Source organism: Bubalus bubalis, chromosome 1 (genome assembly GCF_019923935.1).
Source record: "Bubalus bubalis isolate 160015118507 breed Murrah chromosome 1, NDDB_SH_1, whole genome shotgun sequence".
NCBI lineage: Eukaryota > Metazoa > Chordata > Mammalia > Artiodactyla > Bovidae > Bubalus > Bubalus bubalis.
The window spans coordinates 90,329,646-90,350,568 of record NC_059157.1 but is presented as its reverse complement, the minus strand read 5'-3'; the positions used below and the strand labels follow the sequence as shown (position 1 = coordinate 90,350,568).

Here is a 20,923-nt window from a genome sequence, read left to right as displayed (position 1 = left end):
AGTGGCTGTACTAGTTTGCATTCCCACCAACAGTGTAAGAGGGTTCCCTTTTCTCCACACCCTCTCCAGCACTTATTGGTTGTAGACTTTTGGATCACAGCCATTCTGACTGGTGTGAAATGGTACCTCATAGTGGTTTTGATTTGCATTTCTCTATGAACAAAGCTAGTGGAGGTGATGGAATTCCAGTTGAGCTATTCCAAATCCTGAAAGATGATGCTGTGAAAGTGCTGCACTCAATATGCCAGCAAATTTGGAAAACTCAGCAGTGCCCACAGGACTGGAAAAGGTCAGTTTTCATTCCAATCCCAAAAAGAGGCAATGCCAAAGAATGCTCAAACTACCGCACAATTGCACTCATCTCACACGCTAGTAAAGCATGCTCAAAATTCTCCAAGCCAGGCTTCAGCAATATGTGAACTGTGAACTTCCTGATGTTCAAGCTGGTTTTAGAAAAGGCAGAGGAACCAGAGATCAAATTGCCAACATCTGCTGGATCACAGAAAAAGCAAGAGAGTTCCAGAAAAACATCTATTTCTGCTTTATTGACTATGCCACAGCCTTTGACTGTGTAGATCACAATAAACTGTGGAAAATTCTGAAAGAGATGGGAATACCAGACCACCTGACTTGCCTCTTGAGAAATTTGTGTGCAGGTCAGGAAGCAACAGTTAGAACTGGACATGGAACAACAGACTGGTTCCAAATAGGAAAAGGAGTTCATCAAGGCTGTATATTGTCACCCTGCTTATTTAACTTATATACAGAGTACATCATGAGAAACACTGGACTGGAAGAAACACAAACTGGAATCAAGATTGCCAGAAGAAATATCAATAACCTCAGACATGCAGATGACACCACCCTTATGGCAGAAAGTGAAGAGGAACTCAAAAGCCTCTTGATGAAAGTGAAAGTGGAGAGTGAAAAAGTTGGCTTAAAGCTCAACATTCAGAAAACGAAGATCATGGCATCTGGTCCCAACACTTCATGGGAAATAGATGGGGAAACAGTGGAAACAGTGTCAGACTTTATTTTTCTGGGCGCCAAAATCACTACAGATGGTGACTGCAGCCATGAAATTAAAAGACGCTTACTCCTTGGAAGGAAAGTTATGACCAACCTAGATAGCATATTCAAAAGCAGAGACATTACTTTGCCAACAAAGGTTCGTCTAATCAAGGCTATGATTTTTCCTGTGGTCATGTATGGATGTGAGAGTTGGACTGTGAAGAAGGCTGAGTGCCGAAGAATTGATGCCTTTGAACTGTGGTGTTGGAGAAGACTCTTGAGAGTCCCTTGGACTGCAAGGAGATCCAACCAGTCCATTCTGAAGGAGATCAGCCCTGGGATTTCTTTGGAAAGAATGATGCTAAAGCTGAAACTCCAGTACTTTGGCCACCTCATGCGAAGAGTTGACTCATTGGAAAAGACTCTGATGCTGGGAGGGATTGGGGGCAGGAGGAGAAGGGGACGACAGAGGATGAGATGGCTGGATGGCATCACTGACTCGATGGACGTGAGTCTGAGTGAACTCCGGGAGTTGGTGATGGACAGGGAGGCCTGGCGTGCTGCGAATCATGGGGTCACAAAGAGTCGGACATGACTGAGCGACTGATCTGATCTGATCTGATCTGATAATGAGTGATGTTGAGCATCTTTTCATGTTTGTTAGCCATCTGTACATCTTATTTGGAGAAATGTCTGTTTAGTTCTTTGGCCCATTTTTTGATTGGGTCATTTATTTTTCTCAAGTAATACTCATGAAGCTAGTGAAGAAACTGTCAGTGAAGTGCCACATGAAAATAAGAAGGAAAAAAGCAAGAATATTTCTCTCTCCCTAAGAATGAAATCCATTAGCATGTTTCTCTGAGTAAGAGATCTCAGTTGACTTGGCTGTGACTTCTGAGTATATCCAAATGTCTATTTAAACATCCTATGCTTTTCTGAATTACACCGTGGCTATTTCTTAATCAAAAGTGCCCCTGTGCCTCATTTATACAGTAGCTCCATAAAGGAGTTGTTGAAAACTTAACTTTTTTTATTAGCTTTCATGTACTCTCACTTTATAAATATTTATGTTGCACTAATTCTGGAAAAGATCCTGTATTCCTCTCTTGCTGACAATCTGCTACATACTACATCTTTTGAAAAGGAAAATGAAGTCTCTTTTTCAGCGATTCCTCATCTAGATAATACTCCCAAAGTGTGTGTGTGTGTGTGTGTGTGTGTATGCTTTTCAACCAACTCCTTTGGATCTACTTGGACACACAAGAGGGCCTCAGGGGTTCCACACTGGATGGTCTCTTGAAGTCCATCCAGCTTCTTGACACCACTGTTCAATGTCCCCATCCAGTGTTTCCAGCCCACATCACAGAAGTCAGACTACAGCCCATCACCATTTAAAAAGAGGCTGCTAACTGGCACTAGGGATACAGAAAGAAAAGGAGATACCACTGTTAATCAGCACATACATGGGCTTACCACTCATTTAAACAATATGCATGGATTAAGGACTTCCCAGATCTTCCCTGGTGGCTCAGACAGTAAAGTGTCTGCCTACAATGCGGGAGACCTGGGTTCGATCCCTGGGTCGGGAAGATCCCCTGGAGAAGGAAATGGCAAACCTCTCCAGGACTCTTGCCTGGGAAATCTCATGGACAGAGGAGCCTGGTAGGCTACAGTCCATGGGGTCGCAAAGAGTCAGACACAACTGAGAGACTTCACTCACTTCTCATGGACTAGGCACCTGCAAAATCTTAACCCTCCCATCCCTTAGGGGTACAAATTACAGTTAGGTTCCTGGTATTAGTAAGAGGAAACTAAGGCTTAGAAAAGACAAAGCTTATTGGAAGTGTCCTCACAGGAAGTTAAATGGCAGAGCTGGGATTTGAACCTCATCTCACTGACTCTGAAATCCATGCTGTTACTGATATGCACCTGCCCTTCCACGGAGACAATGAAACTCAGTGTGTGAAGGACAAAGAGGATTCCAGCATGCCTGGCCCAGAGGGCGAGGTGGGGCAGGAGCAGGAATTATGTAAGCTGGCTAGAAGTGAGGCTTCAAAGCTTACTTGAGGCCAGCTGCGCATCCTGCTGCAGGCCCTGCTTCTCTGGGTGCTGTCATTATGCAGACAAGGAAAGATAAAGTGTGAAAAGAGAGGCAGAGGTGCCCACAGCTCCAGGCATGCTGCTCCTCTGCCAGTATCTGGAAGCTAGTAAAAGCTTTGAAGCAGGGAAATTGCAGTCTAAATGTTATTTCAGGGTGATTAATTTGGTAGGAATGCACAGAAGATATTAAAGGGAGCAAGAGGCTGGAGGCGAGGAAACTGGTTAAGAGGCTATTGCAGACACTCATTTCCAAGATGAGTCTGACTCAGAACAGGGCAGTGGAACGGGGGTAAAAGAGCAGAAGTGAGTGTTCCCCGCCAAAGGAAGAACAGACAGGCTCTGGGGACCTGCAAAGCTGTGGCTGCAGGTCAGTGATGGTCTGAAGCTGGGAGAGACAGAGGAGGAAAGACATTTCCAGAGCCAGTACATGTCCCAGCCCTGAACCCTGACGTACCTGTCTCTTCTGTCTCCTCTCTAGACCACAAGCTCAAAGGAGTCATGGAGCCTCCCTGTGTCTGGCAGCCCCACAGCCTTTCCCCATTGCCAACCACATGCTGGGGGTTTGGTAGACTCAGTAAATATTGACTGGCAGTCTGTTTCTTCCAGCTGGAATGCTGTGTTCCCACCTTTGCCTGGAAATGCCACGGGCAAATGCCTTCCTGGAGGCCCAGCTCAAACACCTCTCCCTCAGACAGGCGTCCTTCTCTTTACATACTTCTTACAATATGTACTTTTACATTTGTTACTTTTTTATTTTTTACTTTCTGTTGTTGCTTTAGCTGTCAGTGGCAGTTTTCCACCTCCCCCCTAGGCATAAGCACTGCGAAGTCAGTTTGTCTTTTCACCACGGAGTCCCCAAAGCCCACAAAATGCTATCCCCTAAGAATAAAATGTAATTTTAAATTGCCAGTAGCTGCATTTTTTAAAAGTAAGAAGAAACTGGTGAAATTAATTTTGATAACATTTTTATTTAACCAAACATATATAAAATGTTATCATTTAAACATATGATCTATAGAAAAAATTATTAACGAGATTAGCTAACATTCCCTTTTTTGCATTAAGTTTTCAACTCACCACATATCTCAGTTGGCATTAGCCAAGCATTCTCTAAACACATGTGACTAGTGGCTGCTATAATGGACTATTAATATAGATCCTTGCAGGATGCTTACATGTACTACTTTCTTAATACAAAGTTAATTCATGAAAAAAGGAGGTTGGGAAGGGTAGAAAGATGGAGAAAAGCAAGAGAGAAAAAGACAGGGAAGAGAAACTAACCTTTGCTGGGTATTTACTTTCACCTATAAATAAATTGTGTGATTTAATTCTCATATCAACCCTGGAGAGGTAGGTTGAGAACAGTCTATAAATGAGGACACTAACTCTGCCCACATCACATTCTCTTTTGAGCAAAAGAAGCAAGATTCAGAACCAGTCTCCCTTACCCAGCTGTGCTGTGTTACTCACACAAGCCATACCTAACAAGTCTAAACAGGCCCCACTGCTATCTACACTTTCTCCCTGCAGGTAAGACAGCTCAGGGCTCCTGTAAGGTATTATTTTGAATCTCACATACTCTCTCATTTCAAAAGTATAGTCTAACCATTGCAGGCCAATGTGGGAGTGTCTCCTTCATCCTCCAGACATATTTCAGAGGAATTCTTATCCCATTGCAGCCGTTAATTGTTGTTGTTGTTCAGACTCTCAGTTGTGTTCGACTCTGTGACACCATGGACTGCAGCATGTCAGGCTTCCCTGTCCTTCACCATCTCCCAGAGCTTGCTCAAACTCACATCCAATATCCAGCCTTGACCTACTGCTTTCCCAATTTGGAACCAGTTCGTTGTTCCATGTCCGGTTCTAACTGTTGCTTCTTGACCTGCATACCAGTTTCTCAGGAGGCAGGTAAGGTGGTTTTGTATTCCCATTTCTTGAAGAATTTTCCAGTTTGTTTTGATCCACATAGTCAGAGGTTTTAGCATAGTCAATGAAGCAGATGTTTTTCTGGAATTCTCTAGCTTTTTCTATGATCCAATGATGTTGGCAATTTGATCTCTGGAAATATTTCCTACAGACATGTTTCAGAGGATTTCTTATCCCATTGCAGCTGTTCATTAGGACTCTGCTATAACCAAACAACATGATGGCATTTAAAGTTCTCCAAATATTCCAAACTCCCTAACATGCCTCATTAGCTCTATAGAGTTTTTCTGCTGCCTGGAACCCTTCCTTCCTTCAACCAATAATACACATCCTGCATGACTCAGTTCAAGAAAAAGAGGAGGAAGAAAGAGAACAAAAAAAAAACTCATCAGTCATCTCATCTCAACCAAGGAATCTCCCTAATTCACTCTGCAAGTGTGTGGAACCCTATTCTGTGTTCAAGACACTCTCACAGAGTTTTTTCTGAATGCTATCATTACATATCTAGGATCTCCCTCACTACACTGTGAGCTTCTGAAAAGCAAGAACTGTGTCTCTTATCTTTACATCCTCATTGCCCAGCATTTATTGAATAGGTTGTTAAGTAAATAAATGATGGATGGACTGTTGAGCATGCTTAGAGCCCTGTTTGAGTATAAGAAGCAATACCTGGTACCACATAGTCTTAAAAGAGGACTAGAGTGCTCTTGCAACATCAGCATCCCAACAGACCAGCTGTCAGGGTATGGTGATAGGAGCAGACAGCCTCTATGGAGGACACGGTGATGCCCTCACACATTTCATAAGAGGTAATATTCTAAGCCAGCAGTCCCTAACCTTTTTGGCACCAGGGACCGGTTTGATGGAAGACAATTTTTCCACGAACCACAGTGGGCTGGGAATGGTTTGGGGATGATTCAAACACATTACATTTATTGTTCTCCTCTGAGAATCTAGGAAATTCTATCTTACATGGCTCAGATGGTAAAGAATATGCCTGCAATGCAAGAGACCTGGGTTCAATCCCTGGGTGAGGAAGATCCCCCGAAGAAGGGAGCAACACACTCCAGTACTCTTGTCTGGAGAATTCCAGGGACATAGGAGTCTGGGGTGGGGGTGGGGGGCTACAGTCTATTGGGTCACAAAGAGTCAGACAAAACTGAGCAACTAACACACATGAGAATCGAATCTGCCAACAATCTGACAGGAAGCAGAGCTCAAGCAGTAATGCAAGCAATGGTGAATGACTGTGCATACCGATGAAGCTTCACTCACTCACCCACCACTCACCTCCTGCTATGCAGCCTGTTTCCTACCAGGCCATGGACCAGGGACTCCTGTTCTAAGCTGTGCAGAAGATTTAGCAAAGCTGGGACTAGCCCTTATGTTAGCCTCAGGTTCAGTTCACTTCAGTTGCTCAGTTGTGTCCGACTCTTCGCTATCCCATGGACCACAGCACATTAGGCTACCCTGTACCTCACCAACTCCTGGAGTTTATGCAAACTCATCTCCATGGAGTCTGTCAGACCAACCAACCGTCTCATCCTCTGTTGTCCCCTTCTCCTCCTGCCTTCAATCCTTCCCAGCATCAGGGTGTTCTCCAATGAGTCAGCTCTTTGCATCAGGTGGCCAAAGTATTGGAGTTTCAGCTTCAACATCAGTCCTTCCAATGAACACCCAGGACTGATCTCCTTTAGGATGGACTGGTATGATCTCCATGCAGTCCAAGGGACTCTCAAGAGTCTTCTCCAATACCACAGTTCAGAAGCATCAGTTCTTCGGCGCTCAGATTTCTTTATAGTTCAGCTCTCACATCCATACATGACTACTGGAAAAACCATAGCCTTGACAAGATGGACCTTAGTTGGCAAAGTAATATCTCTGCTTTTTAATATGCTGTCTAGGTTGGTCATAACTTTCCTTCCAAGGAGTAAGCGTCTTTTAATTTCATGGCTGCAATCACCATCTGCAGTGATTTTGGAGCCCCAAAAAATAAAATCAGCCACTGTTTCCCCATCTATTTCCCATGAAGTGATGGGACCGGATCCCATGATCTTAGTTTTCTGAATGTTAAGCTTTAAGCCAACTTTTTCACTCTCCTCTTTCACTTTCATCAAGAGTCTTTTTAGTTCCTCTTTACTTTCTGCCATACGAGTGGTGTCATCTGCATATCTGAGGTTATGGATATTTCTCCCAGCAATCTTGATTCCAGCTTGTGCTTCTTCCAGCCCAACGTTTCTCATGATATACTTTGCATAGAAGTTAAATGAGCAGGGTGACAATATACAGCCTTTATGTACTCCTTTTCCTATTGGGAACCAGTCTGTTGTTCCATGTCCAGTTCTAACTGTTGCTTCCTGACCTGCATACAGGTTTCTCAAGAGGCATGTCAGGTGCTCTGGTATTCCCATCTCTTTCAGAATTTTCCACAGTTGATTGTGATCCACACAGTCAAAGGCTTTGGCATAGTCAATAAAGCAGAAATAGATGTTTTTCTGGAACTCTCTTGCTTTTATGATGATCCAACAGATGTTGGCAACTTGATCTCTGGTTCCTCTGCCTTTTCTAAATCCAGCTTGTACATCTGGAAATTCACGGTTCATGTATTGCTGAAGCCTGGCCTGGAGAATTTTGAGCATTACTTTACTAGCATGTGAGATGAGTGTAATTGTGCTGTAGTTTGAGCATTCTTTGGCATTGCCTTTCTTTGGGATTGGAATGAAAACTGACCTTTTCCAGTCCTGTGGCCACTGCTGAGTTTTCCAAATTTGCTGGCTTATTGAGTGCAGCACTTTCACAGCATCATCTTTTAGGATTTGAAATAGCTCCACTGGAATTCCATCACCTCCACTAGCTTTGTTCATAGTGATGCTTTCTAAGGCCCACTTGACTTCACATTCCAGGATGTCTGGCTCTAGGTGAGTGATCACAGCATGGTGATTGTCTTGGTTGTGAAACTCTTTAGGAAGCTAAAGCTAATCCTCACCACATCTGTTTTCAACAAGATGGGTGGACTTTGATGGGAATAGATCTGGTTGACAGATTGCCTGAAGAACAGGAGAGGGAGGTCTGTGACATTGTACAGGAAGCAGTGATCAAGACCATACCCAGGAAAAGAAATCCAAAAAGGCAAAATGGTTGTTTAAGGAGGCCTTACAAATAGCTGAGAAAAGAAGAGAAGCTAAAGGCAAAGGAGAAAAGGAAAGCTATACCTATCTGAATGCAAAGTTCCAAAGAACAGCAAGGAGAGATAAGAAAGCCTTCCTCAGTGCTCAATGCAAAGAAATAGAAGAAAAGAATAAAATGGGAAAGACTAGAGATCACTTCAAGAAAATTAGAGATAGCAAGGAAACATTTCATGTAAAGATGAGCAAACTGAAAGACAGAAATGGTATGGATCTAACAGAAGCAGAAGATATTAAGAAGAGGTGGCAACAATACACAGAACAACTATATAAAAAAGATCTTCATGACCCAGATAACCACGATGGTGTAATCACTCACCTAGAACCAGACATCCTGGAATGTGAAGTCAAGCGGGCCTTAGGAAGCATCACTAAGAACAAAGCTAGTGGTTGTGATGGAATTCCAGCTGAGCTATTTCAAATCCAAAAAGATGATGCTGTGGAAGTGTTGCACTCAATATGCCAGAAAATTTGGAAACTTTGGAAGATGGCACACTAGGGTATTACACTATTAAAAAGAACCAAACAACAATACCACACAAGAGTAAACCCCATGTTCTCAGCAAAGGCACACTCCTGAAAAGCAAACAAATCAAGATGAATGACATATCATCCCCAAATAGCCCAATTTTCCTCATCCTGAGAAGCAGGTCAGGGTCCAGGGCAGCCTACAACCACTGCCTGGCACTCATCCCCTCGCTTCCAGCATAGAGAAATTAGTCTTAGGAATCAGAAACTTTCATGGAATTTCTCATGAAAATTATCATTATAACATCATGGACCAGCCAGGAAGTGAGAGAGAAGAGGGCTTGATTATCAGGAAGCTGCTGGCTCAGTGGTAACAAATCTGCCTGCCAATGCAGTAGACGTGTGTTCAATCCCTGGGTCAGGAAGATCCCTAGAGAAGGGAATCACTACCCACTCCAGTATTCTTGCCTGGAAAATTCCAGGGACAGAGAAGCCTGGTAGACTACAGTCCATGGGGACACAAAGAGTTGGACATGACTGAGCAACTGAGCGCACACACAGGTCATTACCCTATGCCCCACACTTACTCACCAGGCACTGTTTGCCTTTTCCTCTTTTTTTTCTTGGTCTGCTTGCGGAATCTCAATTTCCAGATTAGGGATGAACCCAGGCCATCGCAGTGAAAGCACAGAGTCCTAACCACTAGGCAACCTAACCACTAGTCCTACCACTAGGGAACTCCCTGCCTTGGTCTTCTTGCAGGCAGATCTGAACCCAGGATTTGACATTGCTGGGCAGGTATCTAACCAGAGAAACACAGCACTGCCTGAGAGAGGACTAGAGGCGTTAGGAAAGCATGGCTTCTAATGAACTCCAACTGAACCAGAAACAATAAATAATCGACAACAAACACCTCCCCCCTCATTACTAGGCTGATCAGAAATACTCTTTATATAAACTGGCTTGGAGGTATCCTGGAGCCAGGGTACAGGAGCCAAATGTGGCAAGGAGGCTCTGGTCACTCCCCACAAGTGCCAGAAGAGTCCCACCTGTCAGAGTGGTTCCGGCTGCCATCGCTCTGCTGTGGCCTGAGTGGGCAGAAGGCCAGACCCAGCTGGTACAGAGAGATACAGAGTCAATAGCCCCACAGGTCTGTGTGTACGTGCTGAAGTGAGCATGGCATTATAGAAGCCCTAGCCAAGAAGCAGCTAACTAAGTAAATAGATAAAATTAATCATTAAAAAAAATAAAACAGAAGCAGCAGCTGACATCTGAGATCCAAATGAACTCTGCCAAGGTGGGGGTGATGTCATATCAGTTCAGTTCAGTCACCCAGTCGTGTCCTACTCTTTGCGACCCCATGAATCACAGCACGCCAGGCCTCCTTGCCCATCACCAACTCCTGGATTTCACTCAAACTCACGTCCATCGAGTCGGTGATGCCATCAAGCCATCTCATCCGCTGTCATCCCCTTCTCCTCCTGCCCCCAATCCCTCCCAGCATCAGCGTCTTTTCCAATGAGTCAACTCTTCACATGAGGTGGCCAAAGTATTGGAGTATCAGCTTCAGCATCAGTCCCTCCAATGAACACCCAGGACTGATCTCCTTTAGGATGGACTGGTTGGATCTCCTTGCAGTCCAAGGGACTCTCAAGAGTCTTCTCCAACACCACAGTTCAAAAGCATCAATTCTTTGGTGCTCAGATTTCTTCACAGTCCAACTCTCACATCCACACATGACCACTGGAAAAACCATAGCCTTGACTAGATGGACCTTTGTTGGCAAAGTAATATCTCTGCTTTTCAATATGCTGTCTAGGTTGGTCATAACTTTCCTTCCAAGGAGTAAGCATCTTTTAATTTCATGGCTGCAATCACCATCTGCAGTGATTTTGGAGCCCAGAAAAATAAAGTCTGACACTGTTTCCACTGTTTCCCCATCTATTTGCCATGAAGTGATGGGACCGGATGCTATGATCTTAGTTTTCTGAATGTTGAGCTTTAAGCCAACTTTTTCACTCTCCACTTTCACTTTCATCAGGAGGCTCTTTGGTTCTTCTTCAGATCCTGCCATAAGGGTGGTTACATCGGAATATCTGAGGTTGTTGATATTTTCCCCAGCAATCTTGATTCCAGCTTGTGCTTCTTACAGCACAACTGCCGGGAGCCGGCGAGAGACATTCCACTCGTGACAAAGGTCATGAGGAAGGGGGCTCGGCATACGCAAAGGCGGGATCGAGCCTCGGGAGTGCCCCCGGATATTCTCGAGCATCTACCCCCCAAAAACCAGAGTCTGCCTACTTTATTGCTTTGTGCTCTCACCTCTGACTTTACTGGGGGCTGTCCCCCACCACCATCTCACTCTCTCTGTCAAAGAGTTAACTTACAGCTCCAATTAATAAAGTTCCTGGGCAATTAGGAGTGTTTAAATCCAAACCCCTCAGATGGCTCTCTAACTCGCCTGACAAGTTTACCCGGACACCTACAGCTATGCATACGATTGTTTACAGTCTCCCAGCCTCCAGAGGCACTGGAAGCTTAAGATATTCAAATAGCTTAGAGCCTCTCAGAGAATTAGAAACTGTCAGAATAAAACTAGTAAAAGATTTCATTGATGAGCCAATGTTTGTTGCCAAGTTTTCACATCCCCTGAATTGTATCCTTGAATGTGCATTAATTAATATAGTTGGTATGTAGAAAAAATAAGTAGTGGCCTTAGTGTTAGTAACTTTAGACCCTTAAGGTAGTAAATTCTTTCCTTTGTAAACCCATTACACATCCACCCTATAGGAACGTAATCTTATCTTCGGAAGATGGCGCCAAACCTTAAAATAATTACTCTTAGAGAAAATAAGTCTTTGTTGATAAGTCCTTGTCAAGAGTCATAAAATGTTAATAGGCCTCTGGCCAGAAGATGATGTAAATCACCTAAACCATTTGTATACGATAAATCTGCAGGAAAGAAACCCTGGTTTTTGATAAGCATCAAAGACTGCTGATTTTGCATCCCCTATTATCCTCTATGTGTAACTTAGGGTATAAAAGCCCCTGTTGAAAATAAAGCTATGGGCCTTGCTCACCAACGCTTGGTCTCCCCATGTCATTCTTCCCTTTAACTTCCAGCTGAGTGTCCATCTGGAGCGTGGATATCCTCTGCGACCATTTATTTGCCTGGGCTTCTAAGACCCACTCGAGAAGGTGTCTAAGGTGGGGCACCTTCCGCTATTCGAGAGGGCGCCTGCGGCCTCCGTGGTCAGAGCTAACCTGGTGTCATGGGTTATATTGATTTTCCGCATAAACCAAGCCACTCAGCTTCTTTTCTCCACTGAATTTTCCTACTGAGCTATCCTCATTCTATTACTCTTTATTATCTCTAATTAACATTTGAATAGGTCGCCTAGCCGTCTCTTCTTCAAAGACCCTGGATCAGCCGGGGCTGGACCCCGGCACACAACGTTTCTCATGATGTCCTCTGCATAGAAGTTAAATAAGCAGGGTGACAATATATAGCCTTGATGTACTCCTTTTCCTATTGGGAACCAGTCTGTTGTTCCATGTCCAGTTCTAACTGTTGCTTCCTGACCTGCATACAGGTTAGTCAAGAGGCAGGTCAGGTGGTCTGGTATTCCCATCTCTTTCAGAATTTTCCACAGTTGATTGTGATCCACACAGTCAAAGGCTTTGGCATAGTCAATAAAGCAGAAATAGATGTTTTTCTGGAACTCTCCTGCTTTTTCCATGATCCAACAGATGTTGGCAATTTGATCTCTGGTTCCTCTGCCTTTTCTAAATCCAGCTTGAACATCTGGAAGTTCATGGTTCACGTATTGCTGGAGCCTGGCTTAGAGAATTTAAGCATTACTTTACTAGTGTGTGAGATGAGTGTAATTGTGCTGTAGTTTGGCCATTCTTTGGCATTGCCTTTCTTTGGGATTGGAATGAAAACTGACCTTTTCCAGTCCTGTGGCCACTGCTGAGTTTTCCAAATTTGCTGGCGTATTGAGTGCAGCACTTTCACAGCATCATCTTTTAGGATTTGAAAGAGCTCAACTGGAATTCCATCACCTCCACTAGCTTTGTTCGCAGTGATGCTTTCTAAGACCCACTTGACTTCACATTCCAGGATGTCTGGCTCTAGGTGAGTAATCACAGCATGGTGATTATCTTGGTTGTGAAGATCTTTAGGAAGCTAAAGCTAATCCTCACCACATCTGTTTTCAACAAGATGGGTGGACTTTGATGGCACTATGTTAATTCAGAGAGACAAAGATCAATACTGTACGATCTCAGTACAAGCAGTGCAATATAAAAAACCACAAACCCATAGATAATGGAGAACAGACTGGTTATTGCCACAGGCTGGTTGGAGAGGAGGGATAAAATGAATAAAAGTGGTCAAAAGGTACACATTTCCAGCTACAAGATAAATAAAGTGATGTATTATCCTGCATGGTGACTGTAGTTAATAATAGTGTCTATTTGAAAGTTACATAGAGAGTGGGTCTTAAAAGTTCTCATCCTACCCCAAAAAGTATGTAACTGTGTGTGATGATGGATCTGTTAACTAACCTTTTTATGGTAATCATTTCTTAATATATACGGGTTGGCCAAAAAGGTTGCTCAGAATAGCTTATGGAGAAAACTGAACAAACTTTTTGGTCAACCCAATACATATATCAAATCATTATCTTGTACACCTAAAATGAATACTGTGGTTGTTATGTAGTTGCTGTTTAGTTGCTAAGTCATGTCTGACTCTTGCAACTCATAGACTGTGGCCTGCCAGACTTCTCTGTCCATGGGATTTCCCAGGCAAGAATACTGGAGCAGGTTGCCATTTCCTTCTCCAGGGGATCTTCCTGACCCAGGGAACAAACCCCTGTCACCTACATTGCAGGAGGATTCTTTACCACTGAGCCACTGGAGAAGCCCCAAACTAATACAATGTTATATGTCAATTTTATCTTAATAAAAAAGAAAGGAAAACAAAACAAACAAGCAAATTTAAAAGTGGGCAAAAGGGCCTCCCTGGTGGCTCAGTGGTAAAGAATCTGCCTGTCAATACAGGACACATGGATTCACTCCCTAGCCCAGGAATATCCCATATGCTGTGGAGTAACTAAGCCCATGCAACACAACTATTAAGTCAAAGATTTGGAGCCCAGAAGCCACAATTACTGAGCCCATGTGTGCTGCAAATGGTGAATCCTGGACAAACTAGAAGACATGCTCCCAACAAGAGAAACCACCAAAATGAGAAGCCTGCATACCACAACTAGAGAAAGCTGGTGCAACAATGAAGACCCAGCATAGTCAAAAATAAATAAATAAAATTATGTTTTTTAAAAAGTGAGCAAAAGACCTGAACAGACACTTCACCAAAGTAAGATACACAGATGGCACATACGCATATGAAAAGGAGCTCAATACCATGCCATTGCTGCTGCTGCTGCTACCATTAGGGAATTATAAACTAAAACAACAGTGAGGTGCCACTACACATCTATTAGTATGGCCAGTCTCTGCGACACTGACATCAAAGGCTGGTGATGTCATGGAGTAACAGGAACTCCTGATCATTGCTGATGGGAAAGCAATATGGTACAGATACTTTGGAAGACCATCTGGCAGCTTTTAAAAAAATTAGTCATACTCTTACCATATGATCCAGCATCAGGCTCCATGGTATTTACCGAAACAAGCTGAAAGCATGTCCACACAAAAATCTGCACATGAATATTTAGAACAATTATTCATAATTGTCAAAACTTGAAAACAATAAAGATGTCCTTCAGTAGGTAAATGGATAATCAAGTGTAACACATCCAGACACTGGGGCTTCCCAAGTGACTCACAGGGTAAAGAAACTGCCTGCAATGCAGGAGATGCAGGAGACAGACGTGGGCTTGATCCCTGGGTCAGTAAGATGCCCTGGAGGAAGGAATGGCATCCCAAATCCAGTATTCTTGCCTGGAGAATCCCATGGAGAGAGGAGCCTGGTGGGCTACAGTCCAATAGGGTCTCAAAGAGTCAGAGATGACTGAAGCGATTGAGCACGCACAGATGCATCCATACAATGGAAAACTATTCAGTGATAAAAATAATGAACTGCTAAGCCACAAAAAGTCATGGAAGAAACTTAAATGTGTATTACTAAGTGAAAGAAGCCAATCTAAAAAGGTTGCTTACTACATGATTACAATTATGTGACATTCTAGAAAACCATAGAGAGAGTAATAAGATCAGTGGTTACTAGGGGTAAGAAAGGTGGGAAGGTTGAACACGCAGAGCACCGAAGATGTTTAGGGAAATGAACTTATTACATATGATTCTATAATGGTAGACACCTGCCATCATACATTTGCCAAAAGGCATAGAACATATACCACCAAAAGTGAACCACAGTGCAAACTAGGGACTTTGAATAATAATAATGTGTTAATGTAGGTTTGTCAGAATGTACCTCTCTAGAGTGAGATGTCAATAGTGGAGAGGGCTGTGCATGTTTTGAGGGAGAAGATGTATGAGAACCCACTGTACTTTCTGTTCAATTTTGCTGTAAACCTAAAACTTCTCTAAAAAATAAACTCTATTTTTCAAAAAGGCACTGCAGGTAGATGCCCAAGATAAGTAGCCATGCTTAGTTACTCAGTCGTGTCCAACTCTTTGCAATCACATGGACTGTGATTGGAGCCCACCAGGCTCCTCTGTACACAGGATTCTCCAGGCAAGAATAGTGGAGTATGCTATTGTGCCCTTCTCCTGACCCAGGGGATCTTCCTGACCCAGGGGCTGAAACCGGGTCTCCTGCATTGTAGGTAGATTCTTTACCATCTGAGCCACCAGGGAAGCCAGATTCCCCAGGTATTTGCTTAGTCATTCAGTCATGTGCAACTCTTTGTGACCCTATACACTGTAGCCCTCCAGGCTCCTCTGTCCGTGGGCATTCTTCAGGCAGGAATACTGGAGTGGGTTGCCATGCCGTCCTCCAGGCAATCTTCCCAACCAAACCAAAGTCACCCACATTGCAGGTGGATTCTTCACCGTCTGAGCCACCAGGGAAGCCCAAGGTAAAACAGCACATAAACAACAGAGCAGACAGCATAACTTTCCAGAACCCAGCAGGGGCAGCTAAGAGGGGGCTCCACCAGTTTGTCCTGTGTGTGGCATCTACTAGCATCCTAACATGGTCCTAAAGGAAAACCAAAAAATCATATTCTGTACTCCCTAATCACTCACGATTTCCTGAGCCAAAAGTCATGAAGCCTCACTGAAGCAACAGGAAGGAAGTGGAGGAATCAGGAGATACTCTTGTTTACTGGGAATTGAGTCCAGTACCCTGCACGGGAGCTCTCCTGGTACCTCAACAAAAGCCAACTATATCCAAGCCAGATGAGTCATCCTGTGGCCCTAGCCAGGAAAGGAGTATCCCTCAAACATGCCAAATTTCACAGTCACTTTTGAAATGTAGGTCAGCCTCTGCAGGATGAGATGAATCTTCATCTCCCTAAAGGGCAAGAGCCACAGCTGACAAGCCACCAATATGTACTGATTTTTTTTTCTCCTTTCAACATCATGTCCTTCACTCTTGTGCTCTCCTCTGAAATCCCTCTGCTGCTGCTGCGAAATCCCTCTAGTTTATCCCAAATCTTGCCCTTCTCTGCAACTATAACAAGACAGATGCTAAAACAGTTATTCCTGTGGCCTCACCAAGAAGCAATGAGAGCAACCTGCCCCCCCTCAAAAATCATGACCCAAATGCATTCTCCTCAAAGGGCCTGTATCATGCAGTGTGCATAGCTGTGCCTGCCCCCACCGCTCCACCCCCGCCACCACCCTCAGGACCAGACAAGTGGCCACATTTCTACCACCAGACATGAAGGGAAGTAACAAGAAGCTCTGTGCCCCAGTAGAGGCTCCCTCCTGTGGGAGCATCCCATCTTGCTGGCTTGTCAGCCCATTCCAAAAGAACTGAAGGTTACTTACAAAGATTAACAGAGTTGGCAAAATAAAATAAAGAAAATCATAAAAATGGGAAGTTGAGGGGCTTGTTTCTTCTGGATTGGGAGTGAGGAAGACTGGTAGCAATTTAATGGTCTCCAACTTCATTTCTCCCTACTTCAACCGGTCTCTTCTTTACTGATCTTACCTGATTCTAGCTCTCTTGTCAAAGTCCCCAAAGATCCCAAATTGCTGCATTCAATAGCCAATTCTGTCCTCAGCTTACTTGAGCCACTAGCAGAAATCCAAAGACTGGATCAGGGCCTTTTGCTGGAAAATACTCTGCCCCTGTTTTTCCTCCTCACTGGTTCCTCCTTCTTTTCTGCTTTCTCCTATCTCACAGGTCCTTAAAATTAGCAAGTCCTCAGGCTCAGTTTTTAGAACTCTTTTCTACCTGCCCTCAGTACTGGGGGATCTCATTCTGCTTCACAGCATGAATACTATATCACCTCCTATACTATATCCACTCCTAGATTTCTATCTTTAGCCCAGCCTTCACTGCTTAACTCTAGACTCCCATATCCAGCTTCCCACTCAGCATCTCCACTTAAATATCTGAAGTGAAAAAGTGAAGTTGCTCACTTCAAAACAAAAAGTGAGTCACTTGTCCGACTCTTTGCAACCCCATGGACTGTAGCCCTAAGAGGTTCCTCCATCCATGGAATTTTCCAGGCAAGAGTACTGGAGTGGGTTGCCATTTCCTTATGCAGGGGATCTTCATGACCCAAGGATTGAACCCAGGTCTCCCACATTGCAAGCAGATGCTTTTACCATCTGAGCCACCAGGGAAGCTCAGATGTCTGACATACACCTCAAATCCCAAACCATCCAAAACAGATCTCCTAACATCCCTCCCAGACCAGACCTGCTCTAGTTTTCCCCACTCAATGACAACTTCATCTTTCTGGTTACTCGCCCCCACCACAGTTAAGGATGATGTAGAGTCATCCTTAACTCCTCTCTTTCACTTCTTACATCTAACCCACTAGAAAATTCTGCTGGCTCTATCTCCAAAATATTCCCCAGGGCTGTCCACTCTTTACTGCACCCCTGTAACCACTTTCATATAGGTCTGGGTTATTACAATGGTCTAACTGGACTCTGCTTCCACCTCTGCCCTTCACATTTTTCTCAACATAGGAGCCAGTGTTACTCTATTGAAGTATAAGTTGGGCCCAAGTTTTCACAAGAAACTTCATCAATTCAGTTCAGTTCAGTCGCTCAGTCGTGTCCGACTCTTTGCGACCCCATGAACCACAGCACGTCAGGCCTCCCTGTCCATCACCAACTCCCTGAGTCCACCCAAACCCACGTCCATCGAGTCGGTGATGCCATCCAGCCATCTCATCCTCTGTCATCCCCTTCTCTTCATAGCCCCAAGTGATTTAGCCCCTGTCACTCCTCCAGCCTCTTCTCATCCTCCCCTCCACCAGCCACACTGGCTTCCCTGTCTCTCCTTGCACACCAGGCTTGCCTCCACCTTACAGCCTTTGCACTTGCTGCTTCTCCTTCTTGAAATGCTCTTCCCATTATCTCCTCTAAGTCTTTGCTCAAAAACTTTCTCAAGGAGTCTTTCGTGATCATCCTAGTGAAAACTACTAAGTGCCTCAAACCCCATCCCCTTTTCTTGCTTTACTTTCCCATAATAATTCCCATCTAAACTACTACAGACTTCCCTGGCTATTTCATTGATTGTGTTGCCCCTCACTCGAACAAAAGCTTCATGGATGTAGGATTATTTTTTCTATTTTTCTTTTCTTCTCAATCTCTGGCTCTAGAACTGTGCTTGGCATATAATAATTTGGTACATAAGTGTTAGATGTCAATGTGAATGAAAAGTTCTTGCTCTTTTACACTAAAGATTACTATAGAAATGGTGAACTAATTTTTGACTGTGTGAAACCAATTCTCCCTTCATAGTCATTCATCATCCTTGGTCTGAGTAGCACCTTGGACTTGAGGCAGAAGGGTTAAGGATTAAGAAACAAAACAAAGCCTTGTTTTAAGCCTTAAAACAAAGCCTTCATGTCTTAGTTAATGCTGAAAATTTGCCAAATTGAATAAAAAAATCAATAGACCATAACCTGACAAGTTTCTGTCAGTTTTACACACATACACACATCCAGTTGCACACCAAAAGCAACTAGTAAGAAAACACAATATTAAAACTTACTACTCTTTTACCTGTACCCACACTCCCCATGGATCATGAGTGTTGAAGATGTGCTGTTCAGTAGCTGACAATCCTGGCAGATGCTGCTTTAATGCTTGAGAGAGACAAGCATCTTTCACCAGCATCAACCTTGGAACAGCTCCAGAGAAATCCTTTTTTCTTCCTCCCACTCACACATTTCTCCCTGGGCATGGCACGCATTGCCAGGGGCCTCCACCTCCACTCAACCTACAGAAACCTGGCCCATAACACCCTGTAATTAATGTCATCAGACGAGCAAGACTGAGTGTCACTCCACTATGCACGCTCTCTGCTCAGCAGAAGACCCTGTCCTTGGCAATCAGGGAAGCACTCCCCAGCCACCGTCAGCAGGTGCTTCTCCAGGTCCTGAGAAGGACTTACAGCCTTTATGCCCACTCTCACCAACTCTGCCTCCTGACTAACCATTTCTATGAAACTTCTCATCGTCCAACTTAGGTGGCCAGTGTGTAACCACAGAAATAGTGGAGGCTTCCACAGGGATAAGGCCCACCCATGACCCCACTTTTCTCTCCTGGGCCAGTCCACCAAGCCAGGCTACTCACACCCATTCCCACCCAAGGGAAATAGATAAAAAGCTGCAGGGTACACCCCTCACCTGTGTACAGCCTATGAAGATTAAGAAAACTCAGGAAAGAATATTCACAATCATTGCGGCTGGTTTCGGTATTTGGACCCAATAGCCAATAATATTTCTTAGATCTTGCTTAAAAAATAAATTTTACACATTTATGTGTAAAATGCACCCATGAAATTGAGGTTGTGCGAAGAACCATAAAACAAAGTAAACCAAGGAGATGTAGAAAATCCTTCTTTTCCAAGTACGGAAGTACTACATGTTGCCCAGACCTGAATCATTCTTTTAATTAGAGGTTCTAAGTCAATATGGAAATGCTTTTAGAAAGGGAAAAGAGATCTCTGAGAATCTCCTCTTACAGGAGGTTAAATATGCCATCAATTAAGATCAAAGAATGGGTAGCAGTATCTGGATACATAAACTTGGAGGAAGGTGATCAAACAGGTTCTTGATTTTATTTTCTCCCTTTTGTGACACCTGAGTGACCCTGGAAGAATGAGGCAGAAACAGCTAATAGATTTGTATGGCCAAAAACAAAATGAAAATGTGGGGTCCCTTGTTCATAAATTGTTGGGATGTTCACAACAGTGATAGTAGAGCATTAAACCAAGAATGAAGCTCTCTCATCTAAAACTGGACCCTGTACAACTGTACACATTGCACAACCATGAAGCTGGCTCTGAAGATAAAGAATTTATCTTCTGGTTGTTCAGCAACCTCCATGGAAACTACAGTTGAAAGAGATGCTCTGGGCATCATCCAACCTAGGCAGTGTCTGGAAAGCTCCATGTCCCTATGAAGCGTCACTCCATGCTGGTATGAACTGTAGCCCTCCAGGCTCCTCTGTCCGTGGGGATTGGCTGTTTCCTTAGAGACACAAAAGTTTTCTTCTCCGGAGACTAAATAGACATTTCTCCAAAGAAGACATACAATGGCCAATAGGCACAGGAAACCACACTCAACTATTAGATACTCAATTATCAGAGAAATACCAATCAAAACTATAATGAAGTGCCACCTCACACTGGTCAGACTATCCATCATTTAAAAGTCTATAAAATAACAAATGCTAGAGAGGATGTGGAGAAAAGGGAACTCTCCTACATTGTTGATGGGAATGTAAATTGGTGCAGCCACTATGGATAATAGTGTGAAGGTTACTTAAAAATCTAAAAACAAGTTACCATATGATCCTGCAATCCCACTTGTGGGCAATATCCAGAGAAAACTATGATTCAAAAGGACACATGCAGCCCAGTGTTCATAGCAGCATCATTTACAATAGCTAAGATATGGAAACAACCTAAATGTCCATCAACAAATGAATGGATAAAGATGTATTATATATACTCACCATGGAATACTAGTGTAGCGTTAGTCATTCAGTCATATCCAGCTCTTTGCAACCCAGGGATATTCCCAACCCAGGGATCAAACCTGGGT

The 20,923-nt window shown here is 43.7% G+C and overlaps 1 protein-coding gene across 4 annotated transcripts in view; it reads right to left on the bottom strand.

The window, feature by feature from the left end:
- Positions 1 to 20,923, bottom strand: part of LOC123464564 (transmembrane protein 45A-like) — an 82,927-nt gene that overhangs the window by 42,898 nt on the left and 19,106 nt on the right. The window contains exon 1 of one of the 4 annotated variants that reach the window (XM_045165246.1): positions 3,566 to 3,665. The exons of 2 other annotated variants lie outside the window; for them this stretch is intronic. In XM_045165246.1, coding sequence (XP_045021181.1) covers positions 3,566 to 3,611 — 46 coding nt within the window. In that variant the 5' untranslated portion in view covers positions 3,612 to 3,665. Of the gene's footprint in view, positions 1 to 3,565; positions 3,666 to 20,923 lie in introns of those variants that run through there. One more of the 4 variants, XM_045165250.1, reaches the window with a different exon arrangement.